Raw genomic sequence first — 17,915 nt, forward strand, 5'->3', positions numbered from 1 at the left:
TTAAATTTCAATCTTGTCGCTCCCTTGCAACGCCTATCCAACTATTCATTTCATCATTTGCAAAAATCTACTACTGACTCCCTATACTTTTGAGTCGCGTGTCCGATATAGCCATTACAAATTATATCAAACAATCACGGTCGATAACTTCTCTACTTACTGTTATAGTTTTCCTGAAAATATTTACGAATCAACTAAGATCGATCTTTTGCCCCACTTCACTCTAGGCACAAATTACAGGCGATGACTGTTCTATTCTAACGAGCACATATCGATACCTAACTGTATTTGATGATAATCGCATTGCTTACGTTCTGTATCGGAGATGCACAATCATAATCTGTTGTTATCGACAAGGTGTTTCTTTCAAACTAAAAGGCAAGGGTTATGTTTTTTTTTTTCTAAAAGATACATATGTTTATTGATTCCTTCAAGTTACTAGATCTGAATATAAAAATTACCATTAATAAATCGCATAACAAATAACATTGAAATTTCCCTTCTTTGAATCCAAATGATGACCATTACTATTTTTGGCATAATTGTTGATTTTTAAATCTAGAGACTCAGAACTAGCGCCAATTTGTAACAGTCATGATGAAGCAGCGTGTTTCCTACTAATTGACTAACGAAAACATAAAATAAAACTTAACCTGTATTAATCCCGCTTGTGAACTTTAAAATGTTTGAGTATGTGCTTAAGTCATTGAAATTGAATCTACTTTAGAATGTACCATTGAAACCTATACCCATTCGTATGAAATAGCAGTATCAAGAGGGATCTATCACAAACATTTCATGAGAATGAAACATTATCTATCAAATAACTGTACACAAACACCCGGAACGTTCTAAAGCATAGTTTATGGTTTTGCAGTCTCTTTGTGGGTTCGACAGTTTACACTGTTCCTTGAGCGACGAAACGTGCGTAAACTGGTCTACTCGTCGTCCTGAAACAAAACGTATGGTTATTAAAGCAAGAAATTACTCTTAACAGTCATGCACAAAAGGGGTAGGGTGTTTGGAATATGCGACAAGTTTTTAAAATTGTGTAATCACTCATGAAAGGGATGGCTTATAATGAACAGATCTTAACCCACGTTGCATTTTAAGTTTTTTCACTTACTACAAGCTGTTGCTACCACCATATCGTTAAAACTCATTTTAGAACTAGTTAGTCTTAGCAGCTTTAATAAACCTTCGATAAAACTCCGTTAAACCCGAATAGGCCCACACTACAGGAGGTTGTTAAGACTATATCTTAACCCGTATAGGCCTGAGTGAAAGCAGAAATACTAAAGCCCTGTCCGCTCAGCGAATTCTTAACGGATTTAAATGATTTTTTGTCAGTTTACTGGCTCACATATCCAGTTTCTAGAAGTGGCCAGAGGAACTTGGAAATATTCCTGTGGCCGGAGTTATTCCGGTGAGTCACTGGGTCAAGTCGGGTAAAAAAGAACTATTTTTTGGGACATGACAAGTTATCTTTATTTATTTGCAATGACAATCATTTTAATTTGCATAAATCATTAAGATCTGATATTCAACATATAAATGAAGAGTTTTGCACCGTTTAAAATATACCGTCAAACGGGGTAACTTGCAACAGGGGTGAAACTTGCAACACAACGACATGTAACTGAATTGACGTTTTCTAAAGCATTAAGTTAAATTTTCCTAATTTGTTACACCGGTCAATGACCTTAGGTATAAAAAGAGAGGTTTTGGTGAGGATTTTGGTATTATTTCTACTTTGGTTGGTTTGCTGGAGGAGAAAATTATATCACACGTTTGATCGTATAAAAACAAGGCGGAAAATCGTTCCTAGTACCATACAAACGGGTTATAAATATTATTCTAGGTATTTGCTTTTCGCTACAGTATTTAATAGTGTGCAGAAGCACTATAAAAAAGTTTTGTTAATTTCACGATTATACACTGAAAATAATTGAAAACGTTTTTGACTACCCTTGTGGGGTAACTTGCAACAACAATTTTAATCTCGATGGCAAGATGTTTTCTGCCGCTTGTCATCAAAAACACATGAAAAAGCAAGATTGACCATTTATTTGTAGAATTACATTAAAATTGTTAAACCTCAATCAACTTATTACACGTTTGGTAGAAAAAAGTAACATTAATCGCATTATTATTGAAATTTATTATTTTTTATTCGTGAAAACTATGATTAATTTTAAAAATATGTTTCAAATGTAACTTGCAGATCTGTCATTATGTACTTTTTGCCTGAAATATAAATATAGCTATTTTCAATGACCATTTCAGAGGCCATTTCAAGACATGCGATCAATATATGATACGTTGCTTTGATTAAAACATGAATGAAAAATATCTTATGTGAAGCAAAACCTCCAAACCATTGCAGTTGAATAAAAATTAGCACTAAAACTTTTAAATGGCTTTCTACTAGCCGTCAAGACTTGTGATTTGCTAAAAATTTCCACTTGTGGATCAAATAAAGTACAAAATCAATCGATTTTTTAATCGTATATGGTCAATACTCATAGTTCAATCAAAAATAATGATTTTTCAAAAATGATGATACCTAGTTTCTGTTTATTGTCATGTTTTTACTGCAGTTAATAATTTAATGATTTAAAAAACGGTGTTGATAACATTTTTGATAGTAAACTTCAGTCTGTATTGTGTGTTGCATGTTACCCCACATCAGAGGTAGCATGAAAAAAGCATATTTTCAGCCTCTCCTGATCCCAGGAAAACAAATTTTAATAAAATAAATACCACATGGCATTCTTTACGTAGCGATTAGGATACAAGATTATATTTGGTTCATCTAAGTCCTTAAAATTTTCATCCAAATAGATTTGAAGTTGAAAAGTGTTGCAAGTTACCCCGTTTGACGGTACCGGATGTGGCCATTCGGACGTAATGTCCGGAAGAACTGGCTATAGATTTGTTGGATACTAAACCGTTTCAATTCTTGAAAAGTGGAAATCAAACATATTTGTGCACTAAAATGCGCTCCCATAAACTTGGCACAGATGATCAAATACAAGTTGGCCACTTTATCGTAAGTTTGAGGCGTCCCTGGACCCAAAAATGGTCATTTGTAGGATCAATCAAATGCAAAATTCATAGTTATTCAACTTAATCCTTTCACAAAAAGTTTACACTGATACAATTTTCTTAAAATTCCGTCACCACGTTATAGCCGATTCCGGAAATTATCAGTGACTTGAAATTTGCCTACCTCCAGGGGCAAAAACGCACAGTACCCTTTTCACCCGACCCCAGTGACCCACCGGAATAACTCCGGCCACATGAATATTTCCGCGTTCTTCTGTCCACTTCTAGAAACTATATATGTGTTCCAGTATACTGACAAAAAATCATTTAAATTCATTAAGAATTCGCTGAGCGATTGGGGTTTTAGAATTTTTGCTTTCACTCAGGCCTATACGGGTTAAAACCGTTTCTAAACTTCTTAGTTTTGCATCGTATGGATACATCTGCCCTTGTAGTATAATATAAAACATACATAAGAGCTATTATAAAGTTTTATAAAGTTCAACTAGCGGTAATGAATCTCTTGCGATATGCTGAAACACGGAATAAAACCATTGCTAAGAGCTTATGATCAAACAAATACCAGACAATAAGTTGTGTATAAATCATAACCTTTTTTATAATATTGAAACCATCAAGACGTCTGCCGGCTCATTTTAATAAATTAAAATAATCATTTTTTGCTTTGCAGAAAATTAACTGGTAAAATTACATAATTTATTTCGATTTACAACAACGCGCCACAATTTTGACATCATAATTGCCCATCTAATTTTCCGCTCCATTCCATTTTCAGAATGATTTCACAGTCGTATCAATCGAAATTTCCGACACATAATGTTATTATGAACCTGAAACGGCGACAATAAAAATGGATTCCATCTATTTAAATCTTACTGGTCTCATTTGTGGCGGTTTAAGATCAATTGGTTTTAATTCCGTTCAATATAATCATCAACGAGTGCTTTTGATATTACAAACCTTACGCAAAGCCCTTCACTGGCTAAAATATTCTTAAATCATATTATTTGTTCTGCAATATAACTTATTGGTTTTTTGGGAGCATTGGCTTAAACTTAATAAACTCAGGAAAGCCAGTACTGTCAAAAAGGTAAACAGATCGGAAGTGCAAGCCGGGGATGCAATTTAATTAACTCAATGCGTTCCGTTGTGTGTCTTATTATGTGTCTACTGGAATATTTCATTGTTAGGTTTAAGCCCGTGGTTGATCGATGAACAAATGCAGAAACGGTAAGTGATTGAAGTGCCGGAAAAATTAAAGTTTTTTCCATGTAACTCAGCTGTTGTTTGCAGCATACTTATCCCACTAGAACAGGAAGTTTGAGCAATCACGGAAAAAATGCTGCACACGGTAGTCAGATAATTCTACGAGAAGGATATTTGCAGTTTATTTTTTTTTTAGTCCTGATTCACTCATAATTATCTACTTTGTTATCATTATCGACATAATGAAATTGGTAATCACAAGCCGACCGCATTCCAATAACATGCAGCGGAAAGTTGAGTTCTACGAAGTCTTTAACATGGCTTAGTGGAGTCTTACGGGTTTTATCGTTGGCTTGTGTAAGACAAACTAGATGGAGTTTTAAGTATATGGTTTTAATAGACACTACACAGCTCATTCAAAATGCAATTTGTTATCAACAATTCTGACCGGCAAATAAGTTTTAACATAAACACTTGTAGGTATCTACAAAGCATCTAATGTGGTTTTTACTGAAAAGACCGTTTAGCTCTTTTCAATGTGTGTTTGTGTGTTTGTACAATCCACCTCCCACTGACCGGCAGTAGACCGTTTAGCTCTTTTCAATGCTTCATAAAATCATAGGATTGAATGCATCTATAATAAAACCTAGCCTCAATAAATAACATCTAAGACTAGAAAGCATTGAAATTGTTACTTGGGAAGTTAATCCCCCAAGTCTATGAATTGAGGCCCTCAGAAGCTGCTGTTAAAATTTAAGCGAAGTCCGTCAACTCTAAGGGTGCTAAACAAGCTTGAAGTTTTTTTTGAGGAAAATCGACCAAGTAGAGCGTAGCATAGCATAGCACTGTACATATGTGGGGCTCTGCCTTGTTCGTTTAAGGTGAAACAGTTTTGAATCAACTTCTATGATTGCACTAAAACTTCAAAGGCACAAATCTCGCAAAGAAAGCATCCAACAACCGTGCACTTTTTATTTTGGCTTTGTGCACTAGCATAAAGCTTAAAATAAGAAGATCAGAAACGTTTGCTAACTATTTCTCCAGTTTTGTGCCTTTGAAATCGTGAGTAGGGGCACAAGTCGGCCATTGTGCCGGCCATCTTTGGATTCTGAGATGTTTCACCTTAACGGTAATATCCGTTACCAAACCCCATGTGCCAATAGAAGTTACTCCATTCCAGCTTTGTCAAAGCCAGCAGAGTTTAGTTTACAGTGGAACAACGGCTTCTTTAACAATCAAGGTGGGCTTAAGGTCCTGATAAGTAACGACCCACCTTGGAAACAGGAAATAATCGAACAGCTCAACCGCACTCCTGGCGGCAAATACGTGAGAACTCTGAAGCGCCGCTCCGTCGATTCCGTTCGCCATTTTCAGCATTGATTCTCAACTGCCAGTAGTCGGAGTTAAGGTGAAACAGATTGGAATCAACTTCTAAGATTGCACTAAAAATTCAAAGGCACAAATCTTGCAAAGAAAACATCCAACAGCAGTTTACTTTTTATTTTGACGTTGTGCACTAGCAGAAAGCTTAAAATAAGAAGATCAGAAACGATTGCCTACTATTTCTCCGGTTTAGTGCCTTTGAAAACGTGAGTAGGAGCACAAGTCGGCCATAGGGCCGGCCATCTTTGGATTCCGAGATGTTTCACCTTAAGCTCCAGGGAAGATATTATCTGTACATAGCTTGCGTCTACCTACCATGTGGAATATCCCTGACCTACGCGGGAAGGTAGAAAACTCCCGCTCCCGGATCTAAGAATGGTTGTCGGTAAACTCAACGCTCACCACCCTGCCTGGGGTTGCTCTCGCTCTGACACTAGAGGCAATAGTTTGTTGGACCTTTCAGGACAATTATATCGCTATTATTAACAAGGCTATTCTTCTAAGTGTTTCAAAGGTCATTATTCAACAGCAATCGAAGTTTCAGCCGTTACCCGGTAGGAGATCCGACGATTATGTTGGAATCTTAAGCCTGACCCTTGATCACCATCCTATAGATATCTCGGTAGCCGCTGACAGTGGCGTAGCTAGGATTTTTGGGGCTCGATACGGAGTCAGATTCGCCGGCCCTTCAAAATAGGAGTTTGTGCCACTAAGCGAATATATAATCAACATGTGACTTGTCAATACTTTCAACAAACATTTGAATTTGTGTTTAAAAATAATGAACCTTTTTCTAATGAAATAATGAAATTGTTGAAGGCATTTTTAGCATTAGGACTCAAAATTGCAATTAATGAAGAGTAAAATCCCGATAATGCTTAAGGGCTGAGAAATGTCTAAAAATAAGAATTTCAGAGACCTCAACCTCTGATTTCTCGTGTCCTTACGTCAGGATTTGCTACACGTGTTTATTGATATTTTTTTTCAGATATTTCATCGGAATGTTTTTAAGGCATTTGCTTAAAGTTCCCTTCACAATTTGTTCCAATGATATCCTCAGAACATTTCGCGAAAAAGTATCCAAACAGTTCTTACGGGATTTCTCTAAGAATTTGTCCAAGGAGATATTAAGGATTCTATTCAGGAATAATTGGTGGGAATTCCTGAAAAAATCCGGTAGTTATTCCTGAACAAAATTCTTTGGATATTACTGATGAAATATATGATATATTCCTACAAAAGAGAAATTTTTCCAAAGATCTCCGGATCTCTTCAAATAATTATTGGAAAGTTTTCCAAATGAAATCCTGCATACTTTTCCGATGTAATTTCTGGAGGAAATCCCTGAAAAATCTTGAGTAGAACGCCTGGAAGAATTAAAGAAATAATTTCTGTAGCGTTTTGTGGTTTTAAAACCACAAATAATTAATTTTTAAACTCACAAGAAAAATATCAAGGAACGTTTAAAAGAACTCGACATTTTGGGGAAACTGAGGAAAACTCGGTTAAACTTATCGCGAAATTCGTGAAAGTATTCTTAAAAAAATTTAAGTAATAATCCATGAAAGAATTTTTAAAGCAATTCCTGGTATAATCTGTGGGGTAGTTGTTGAAGGATTGGTTCTGAAAACGACTGGAAGTAGGTTACTGAAAAATTGCTAGAGAGCTTCAATCCTAGAATAAACCTTTGTAAATTTTCCTGGAACGATTTTTGTAGCAAAAATTTTCAAGACTTCTCAGAGCAATAATTTAAGAAATCATGTCGAATATTTTGTCGAATTTTTTTCTTGGCTATGCTGTAAGGGGAGAATTCTCGTTATAATGGGAGAATTTTAGTTGTAATTCCATTATTGGACTGCCAAAAGTTTCTGTTTAGCAAATTTTGAAGGAATTCCTATTATCATATCGTTCAAAATTGTTAGAAATTTGTTCAGACAAATTCCTGGGATTATTTTGTGTGAGAAATAACAATCTTGAAGACTTTCCACGAGAAACCTGTAAACCTATGGAGTAGTCGCGTAGTAATCTCTAGAACAGGCCTGCCCAACCTTTTTGAATCGCGGGCTAATCTCTAAAATAATATTGTGCGCCGGGCCAAACTTGTATATATGCAACTATTTAAAAAAAAATTGGTGAGGTGAAATAAAATTTATGTATATATATTTTTTTCTATCTTTATTAACGAGATTTTTAGCCCTGTGCTAGTTCATCTCGGGACCAACGTCTTTACTTCCCCTCCGAAGGAAGACGTCACTGAAATTTTTAGTGACTATGTCGGGGATGAGATTCGATCCCAGATCCTCGGCGTGAGAGGCGTGGGTTCTAACCACTACACCAGGTCCGTCCCCATATATTTTTTTTTTTGTCCCTAAGATAGTGTTGATAATTCTATGAGAATTGTGCTACGATTCTTTTGAAAATACGATTCTTTTGATACGATACGATTCTTTTGATACGGTACGATTCTTTTGAAAATTCTGCACAATTATGTGAGAATGTTGCCCGTAGAATTCTGTGAAAATTGTCCTCAATATTCCTCAGAATCCCACTATAAAATTATTGTAAAGTTTTGATTCAGAATCTGGTGAATTCTGTCCTACTTATAATTCTATAAGAAATTCACTAAGGATAGCACAACACAATTTCGCATACTATTCGGTGATAACCATTGCTATAATTTTGTGAAATCCTACTAGAATTCTGTGACAAAATTACTCTTTGTGAGAATCCTGCCTTAGTGGTCCTGTTTTAACTTTTAAAAGCCTGCCTTACATTGATTACAATCTTTCTTATATATAAAATCCATATTCAAGTGTTTTAAAAAATCTATCTAGATAGCGATTGGCATGATTGTGAAGAATATTATTGGCGAGATTCCACTTACATATTTAATCTTCACAAAACCTAGTATATCTTGTTAAAAGATCTACACGCAAAAAAAATTTTGCGGTAAAAACTACCATTTTAGGGGGTTAACTTAAGCGCTCGCACCGGCAATTTTCAGCACACAGAAATGCGCTTGATTTTGCCATGCCTGTAGTCGAAATCAGATTGTTGTAATTTTGTTCTGTCAAATGTACCAGTAATGCGGTGGGGTGTACCGTACAAATAGTAAATTGGTCTGAATTTCCATGGTAGTTTTAAGAATGGGCGTAGTCAGCTAAAATAGTTATTTTTACCACAGAAATTTTTCCCGTGTATATGGATAAAAAACATGTAGAGAGTCTACAAAAAAAATATCACAAACAAAATTTAAGAATCCATAGTTTTAATAATCAGCCTTGAAATGTCCAAATATCTAGTTGTAGAGTTTCTAGAGCAGTGAAGGGGCCACATATAAGAAAAAGCTTCAAGCTCTTCACGGGCGTACATTGGGCAGGCCTGCTCTAGAACCTCAAGAAGTTGCAAGATTCATTGCAATGCGAAATAGGAAAAAAAAGAGCTTTAGATACTGTTTGCAAAAACAAACCTTAGAGACCTTTGTTTATTTTTTTCTCGCTTTGGTACTTTTCAAAAAGGTATTAAATATTATGAACAAACATTCAAATCGGCTTTTTTCGAATTGGTTAAGGATATGGCCAGAAATAAAATGTTACTAAACTTGTTCCTGTCTTTCTCAGGCTCAATTTTTAGAGGTCGGAAGTTCGATGACTAACAGAACAATGTTTTTTTGGAATTCTGTTAAAAAGTACTGTTCTGTTGAAATCTCGCCCTAGAAGCCATTGGTAAGCGAGTGTATAGCTTCTTGTTTGCAAGCAAATGAATGGCCCAGAATGAAAACTATATCCACTGGGAGATAGAGGAGGATCTTCTCTTCATCGTAGCATTGTTGAATAACGTGTTAATCACAGGTTATGCGAGAAATAAACGCTACCTTCATCAATATATTGGATGCACATTACCAATTTGGTTCCCCTCCAAACCACATTTTCCTTGCCTGTATTCTTTTAAATTTGTTGATATAATTGATATATGTGATATAATTGATACAGCTATGAGAAACGTTCAACATGATTTCGGGACCCCTAAGAATCTGGGGCTCGGTGCAGACCGCACCTACCGCACCCTCCTAGCTACGCTACTGGCCGCTGAGGCTCCCACCACAACTATACGACCCGGCTAGATGTAGGTATGACCAGGCTGACTGGGCCGGTTAAAATAAAAAACATACGCACTTAACAACCGAATAGCATATCCGAGGCGGCAAATGTTTCAATCTCGAAAACAAGCAATAAGCCTGGCCGGAAGGCACTTCGATGGTGGTCTGCAGAGATAGAAAAAAGCTACCAAAGCACGCAGAAAAGCCCTTCGTGCCGTCAAAAGAATGGAGCTCGACCATTCATTGGACATTAGGGACATAGTGGTTCCCTATTTTGATATACGTAATTACTTTATAGTCTTCAAATTTTGAAAATTTTTGCGTGTTGTAGTAGTTAGATTTAAGATTTCTCTTGATGTTAAAGCGTTCAAAAATATTTCAAATGTGACTTTTAGCAATTTTGATGATTTTGAACATGAAAAACAACTCTTGTCTCGTCATGTCGCCACCATTTCGAATATAGTTCATCAAAAAACATCCTTTGATATTACAAAAATTAATTAAATTTTGACGATATTTTTGATACAATAATTATATAAAACATATTTATCCACTGTTCATATACATTTTGATCAGACTCGGTCATATACAAAGAAAATTTATGTTTTCAGCCAACACATTTCAAAAAAATATTTAAAAAACAGTTGCAAAAATGTTACGTAATATGTGAATACCGTTTTGACTCATATTCCGAACACTTAAGGTCAACAGTGACTTCAAATGCATCTGATTGGCATAAATTGGCTGATATTTGTTTAAATTTTTATTTCTTCGTTAAGTCTAACTGTTAGCTGTTGGGTGTACCAATAATAATGTTAATTTAAATAGTTTTAGTATTCTTTTTACGTAAAAGTATGGAAAAACATTTTGTTTCAAATGCCGAACACTGTGTTCATTATGTCTCATATTCCGTACAACTTGATTCAAATTCTGAACAGCACGAATAAATCGTATTCAAATGAATAATTTCGCAAATAAATTTATCTAAGCTTGTTCTACTGGTCTCAAACTAGAGAATCATCACTACTCCCACGGTATAAAATATATTGGAGACGTTAAAATTGAACGGCAATCGACTACCATTTCCTTGTTATTTGGTGACATATTTCAGCGAAACATTTCAACCAAATCGCCATACAAAAACCGTGTGTTCGGAATATGAGTCTGTTCGGAATTTGAGACAAAACGGTAATCCATTTTGAAACAAGAAAAACGCCAAATAAAATATTCAGATTTCATATTTCATCAATTAAAGTGAAAAAACTACATGTTTTTAATTATGAATCGTGGTTTACGGCTAACCAGCCGAGTGGAAGTTTAACAACTACCGAAAAGCTAAATATTACATATAATTTGCAATTGGATTAGATGGACAAATTGATGTGAAGATTTGCGAAAAAGTTACACGTCTTCTCAGTGAGAATCGAACTCACAACTCCCCGATGTCTCAAATACAAAGTTTGATATTGATTTATATTATTTTATCAGCATAATCTGATGAATGATAGTTTGATATACCGTAGAGCTCAAAAATCATTTAAAACAGTTTAAACTAACTTATTTCCTGTTATACTATATAGTTATAGTTTAAATTTATTTTGTTTAAATATAGGTAAAATTTGATTTGTAATACTTTTACAATTGTTAAAACCTTAAACAAGTTTACAGCTGAACATGTAGAAAAAAGATAAAAATCTTGTCATTATTCTCTAAATTCAAATCCATTCAGCAAGCAGTGGTAAGATAAAGAAAAAGTAACAATTGTAATATTTGGAATGTTCCAAAAATCAGCGATTTGTATACAATCTATTTTAATACAATCATCTTTATTATTAATATTTCAACTAAACTTCATCATCGTCACCCATACTGAAATATTCTTACACAACTCTTAACATATAACGACCATAGAATGAATTTATGTTTAGTTCAATGTTTTCGTACACTTCAAGATATTCATTCACAAAGTTAGCTTAAATATATTGAACCGGTCAAAGATTCATGAACGGAAACAGCTCAGAGAGAAGATGTGTTTATCTTAGACTGGTTCAATTTATTGAAACTAACTGAACTTGAAGCATACGAAAACATTGAACTAAACATAAATTAACTCTATGGTCGTTACAATGAAATATAAGAATGCTCTTTCGCTGAATTACCGAGTGATTTCGAAAACATAAAGATAGGACAATTAACAAATAAAGGATAACACTTAAATTTATTATTATCCAGGCTGTCCCATAAAGAGCATTGATATATCAAAACAAATCGTTGAGTTGACTGAGTGAAGATCTCCTGCAATATTAAACGCACTGAATAACTATATTGTTTTACTATAATAACGTTAACACCGTGCTGCATCAATACCCTGACGCCTAAGGTGATACGCATGTTCAAATGCTTGTATATATTTGATGATTCGTTATTTTACACTAATAGGCAAAATAAAGTGCCCACCTTACCAGTTTTCGAATTTCTTTCATTGATTTGGTTCAAATTAAAGTTAACACACTTAAACCTTTTTTGATATTTTATTTTTGATATTCTTTTAAAGTTGCACTTACGAAAATTTGATAAAAAAGAGTTTTACTCAAAGAAAAAGAAAATCAATTTGTATTGAAAAAAAAGTGACAAAAAAGTGCCCACTTCTTTCTTGGCCCCAGAAAAGATGATTTAAGAAAAATAAAAAGCAATTTAATAGTTAATGTGTCCTCCTTTGGCCTTAAGGACTTGCTGGAGGTGCTTCGGCATGCTTTTCACCAGGTTTTGTAGGTGTTGTGGATCTAATTCTTCCCAGCCCAAGTAACATTAGTAGCTGAGTAACAGCTTAGTCAGCTTAAATGAGTATACTTTAGTTGAATAAACTGTTATACAGCTGAAAATGTTACTTGGGAGGCGTGCTCTAAGGCTTCAAAATAATTATTTTTGTTGGTAACACCAGTATTGAAGCATGGAGGAGGAAATGTGATGGTCTGGGGGTGTTTTTCATGGAGTGGAGTAGGAAGCCTCGTGAAAATCGACGGAATAATGACCGCAGATTCCTACATCAACATCTTGCGGGAAAATCTGGAGGTTCGCAGATCCAGACGGGCCTTGAAGAGAAATTCATATTTCTCTAGAACAACGACCCGAAGCATACTGCCAAGAAGACCAAGTCTTTCTTCCGGTCTTGTCGGATTAAACCACTGGAATGGCCTTCAAAAAGCCCAGACCTCAACTCCATCGAGAATTTGTGAGCGATTCTCGATGCCAGGGTTGACAAAACTGGTGTTACCAACAAAAATAATTATTTTGAAGCCTTGGAGCGCGCCTGGGAAGAACTAGATCCACAACACCTACAAAACCTGGTGAAAAGCATGCCGAAGCACCTCCAGCAAGTCCTTAAGGCCAAAGGAGGTACATTAACTATTAAATTGCTTTTTATTTTTCTTAAAACGTCTTTTCTGGGGCCAAGAAGGAAGTGGGCACTTTTTTTTGTCACTATTTTTTTTTCGATACAAATTGATTTTCTTTTTCTTTGAGTAAAACTCTTTTTATATCAAATTTTCGTAAATGCAACTTTAAAAGAATATCAAAAATAAAATATCAAAAGAGGTTTAAGTGTGTTAACATAAGAACACTAAGCTGAGAAGCAGACTTTGTCCCAGTGAGGACGTCAATGCCAAGAAGAAGAAGAACCATGGCCAAATGATGTATGTCATAAGGTAAATTAATTATTATTTTATTTTAGACTACATTCGCACGATATCATTTGATGGAGCTCTTCCATGTGAATGTGGTTGACCAGACACGAAAAAAATATAATAATTTGTGTAGCAAAACAGTGAAGAATACATTACGGCTACAATAGGTGCTGTTTCTACACTCGCTCACATTTTCTCAAATAGGTTCCATTTGTTGAAATCCTATATGCTAGCGTTTTATTTTGTTCCTCTATATCAAATCCTTAGCACAATATTTTTGGAAAAAATCCGTAAAGGATAGATGGTCATTTCGATAGAAATTTTGTAAGTATTTTTCTATAAACCACACAGACAGTCCGCGAATATTTTGTAACTGATCCTGTAGAGGTTGTCTAGGTTATTTTTCCAACTATTTATCAAAGGAGAGTGCAAATACAATAATTTTGAAACACAGATTGTGTCCGGTATTGGAGGCCACCTTTAAAAATTGGTCAATTTGGTACCAAAACACATAATCAAAATGTTATGTCAAAATTCGTATTATTATTGCCAAAAATATGTGTTTATGCAAAAAATGTGATTTTATTTGCAAGGAAGGTGTAACAATATTGCATGAAATCAATAGTATTGAAGTTTGGTACGGCTTAGGTGTCTGGTACTAGGGAATCTATGAACTCTAAAACGCATTAAATAAAACAAAGCTTTCCAGTGAAATGTGTCATAAACTTTATTTCATAACTATCATTGCAAGTTTTCAAGTTGCTTTTACATAGAATTAAGCAAATGCGATTCACTCTGCAAAATACTTTAAAATTAGAGATATACAACTAATTGATGCTTTGTGCAATTCAAGCGCGTGTTATTTTTGTATCATAAATAAACTTTCAGTGTGCACGCCTCTGGAATAGAAAAACATCGTGGATTAGAATATTTTATTATATTGCAATTACAGGTACTAAAGCAGAAAAGCAGAGACAAATTGACAGAAAGCCGTACTGATTCGTTGTGTAATAGATATTCAAACATTAAGACGCAGAGTCAGATGAATTAACAAATATACACATACAAATATATTTTTTTATTATCAGATTTTAATGCCAATAGGGTAGAAGCACCGGTTTGGCCATAGCGCCTATAATAGCTAGAGTGGATAACACACTGTTTTACAACCCGAATCAACATGAATAATTTCGTGTTTTGTAGACAACATTCACATGATAAAGCTACATACATTTATTTATTCGTCCGAATTCATTCAAATAGTAAAGGAAATAATCCATTTTCCAATCTGAATGAAACTGGTTATGGTGGCCTGTATTGATAACGAGACTTTCAAAGCGAATGAAGGTTTTTGCAATTTCTAATCGTAATAGGCTGTTTTTCGTCACGCCAATCTATCATGGAACGGCCTACTTTCCTGCACTGAAGTATGCAGTGCGGGAATAGTCATTACGCAACTGAAACCAGTGCTGTAATGATTCATTACGCAACGCTTTCTCATTACGCAACTGTTTTGAGTTGAGTAATGAATCGTCAAACAACATTTTTTCAGAAATTGTAAAATAATGGTGAATGCATTCGGATATAATTTCTGATACTCTCAAGGTGCCTTCTACGAAATTGCAATAAATGTGGTACGTAACTCGTTGCAGAACTCGAATTTTACAGCACTCGTCGTAATTATCCTACTCGGCAAGCCTCGTAGGATAAATTTACGACTCGTGCTTAAAAATCATCATTCTGCAACATGTTCCGTAAACTACTATTTTGCTCAGTTCCGGAATGTTCCATACATAATATTAGAGATAATGAAAATTCACAATTTCGCGGAAGCTGCACAAAATATTTCGAAAACTGTAAGTATAAGATTTCTTGTAGACAACTCAACCGATTTGTATGATTTTTTTTACTACAGTAGAGCAGAGATAAACATTGAGCTAAACGCGGGTTGTTTCGTGCCACAAGCAAAAATAAGAAGAATGAGAATATCTTGACGAACAATTGTGAAGAGATTGAAGGACAACTTTACGGAGAACGCCCGAATAATGCTGAAAGCGCAAGCAATAAGGGAAGGACAATTGAAGAGATGTCTGTGTCAGTTGAGTGGACGATGAAAGCCAACCAATCCCCATTTTGAGAGATATCAAAGATGCCAATGAACAACTCAAAAACGAAGCAGCTGATTAGGATGATATCGGTGGGCAAGGCATGTTGCAAGAATGCTGGACAGCACTTATAGTGTTCGGTACGCATCCGTTTGGTGCGAGAAGGCGTGTAGAGATGTAACCACGATCCAAGAAACATAACATGAAATTATTGGGTTTAATAATAACTAAATAAATTAAATGATATAATTTGAGTTAATTTCCAATACACTTTACCCCGGTCTTTTATGTAGAAACAATTACAATGCTGTATGGATTTGAGAAGTGACTTCCCTTCAGAGCGATATAGCCGCTAGTCGTAGTTATTACACAACGAATTTTTACGGCATCGTGCAATAAGAAATCATAGTAAGCAATAGAAAAAAGCGGAAATATTTGAACACTAACGTTTACTAAAATTTCGACTCAAAATAAGGATTAGAATACGTGACTTAGGGACAACAGGTCAGTAGTTCGAAAAAGTTCGAAAAGACAAATGGTCGAAAGACAAAAGGTTGAAAATGATATTTTACCTCCTTAAGAAATACTTTCGAGCTTTTGTCGCTTCCTTTTTTCTCTTCGACCATTTGTACTTTAGAGCTTTTGCATTTCAACCTTCTGTACCTTCGATCACCTTCGATGTTCGACCTTTTGTCATAGATTCTTAGAATGATAAGCAGTAATCTGACAAAACGTGATTTAAGTATGCTATCTATGTGTCACATATTCTGGACAACTGTTTTTCCCACATTAGCGTGACATACGAAATGTATAACTCATTAACACAATAGGATCCCGCTACCATTGGATAAAACAAGTTCTCATATTTACCTTCACAATAGAGCTCACGATCAGCGTTGTTGCCACTCCGATACCGAACATCAGCACATATGGCAGGAACTTCATCGACAGTCCTTGGCGCTTCTTCAACAGCGTCGTCAGGAAGGACAGCTTGCTATCCGAGTAAGGCGGGTATCGAGAACTGCAAGGAAGTTTAGCTATAGATATATGGACACAAACCAGAAACAACAAATGTCAGATCTCTTACGAGGCCAGCTTCTCGCCGATAGGGTTGAAATCCTTTGCCAAGCACGATTTCCTGTGGACGAATGTATCGAACGAGTACTTTCCGTGATAGGCACCCATACCACTGGGTCCGACGCCTCCGAATGGCAGTGTTTCAACTGTTTTAATGAAAATAGTGGGATTAGGATCATCGTGGTGAAGTGTATTATTACTTGCTAAATTAGAACATTAATCATTAAATTAACACCAAAGGCCAATTAGAAACAAACGAATTTATGTAACATTTCTAACTCCTACTTAATATTAGTTCCAACCTGCATAATGCGTTAAGGTATCGTTGATGCAGATTCCTCCGCACGAAGTGTTAGAAATAATAGTTTTTGTGTCAGTTTTGTTGCTGCTAAAGATGTACATCGAGAGTGCCTTTTCTCTGGCGGGTTCATTCGAAATAAGCAAGGCATTCGTTAGTATAAATTTGAAAATATAAGCTGTGTATTTTTTTATAATTTGGGTCGGTTGTGACAGGGTAGGAACTGAAGCAGATTTCAAACTATAAATTATGAATGGAAATGTTAAAACCTACTTTAAGTTTCACCATCTTAGTGCATTATGATACTTCGAATTGAATGTGTGCCACATGATATGACTATTGTTTCAACCACCGCTGACGATTGTTGTAGAGAGTTTTACAAAAAATAAATCAAACCTGCGAAATGCATCATCGTATCATTAAGGCACACTCCACCACTGACAGTATTCTCTATGATTTTTGTTTTGTCGACATTTGCATTGCTGAAGATGTACAGAACCAAAGGTTTGTCTCTGGTTGAAAATAGATACCATGTGAAAATTATTTTCGGTTGAATAATAATGGTGCAGAGCTGGTAAAGGGTAAGTGAATAATTTATATTGAGTGGTTATAACCGAGAGTATCATTTCTTTGGAATATTTTCATCAAATTGAAAGTAAAAAATATTTCAAATTAGAAAAAAAACAACTATTACGAGCTATAATAATGGAAATATATGTAAACTGAAAAAGAATCAAAGCAGTACAGATAAGCATTAATGCAACCTAATAGATATTACTTCGTTCACTGCATTATTTCAACAGTCGGTGTCATGGTTGTTGGTTTATGATAAAAAAAAATGCTGACATTTTATCGTCAATCTAGAAATTCAAGTTATTTCAGTCGCATAGATTCTTTAAAATAGAGAAAAATTTTGAAATATTTATGTTTCATGCTTTTGGAGTTTATTGTTTAAATTTCATGATATTAAAATCACTAGTAGTTGAGATACAGAA

The 17,915-nt window shown here is 35.1% G+C and overlaps 1 protein-coding gene across 19 annotated transcripts in view; it reads right to left on the reverse strand.

Moving 5' to 3' along the window:
- Positions 1-395: 395 nt before the first annotated feature.
- Positions 396-17,915, reverse strand: part of LOC5575931 (aldehyde dehydrogenase, dimeric NADP-preferring) — a 105,727-nt gene continuing 88,207 nt past the window's right edge. For 7 of the 19 annotated variants that reach the window (XR_002500264.1, XM_021843733.1, XM_021843745.1 and 4 more), the window contains 4 exons: positions 17,317-17,432; positions 16,633-16,768; positions 16,416-16,566; positions 14,143-14,339 (listed from right to left, as the gene is read on the reverse strand). Coding sequence is in view for 18 of the 19 variants with exons in the window: in XM_021843733.1 (XP_021699425.1) it covers positions 14,325-14,339; positions 16,416-16,566; positions 16,633-16,768; positions 17,317-17,432 (418 nt within the window). In the remaining variant the exon portion in view is untranslated. Of the gene's footprint in view, positions 951-14,142; positions 14,340-16,415; positions 16,567-16,632; positions 16,769-16,924; positions 17,041-17,316; positions 17,433-17,915 lie in introns of those variants that run through there. The other 12 variants (XM_001655873.3, XM_021843747.1, XM_021843746.1 and 9 more) reach the window with 7 other exon arrangements.

The sequence above is a fragment of the Aedes aegypti genome, chromosome 2 (genome assembly GCF_002204515.2).
Source record: "Aedes aegypti strain LVP_AGWG chromosome 2, AaegL5.0 Primary Assembly, whole genome shotgun sequence".
NCBI classification, from domain to species: Eukaryota; Metazoa; Arthropoda; class Insecta; order Diptera; family Culicidae; genus Aedes; species Aedes aegypti.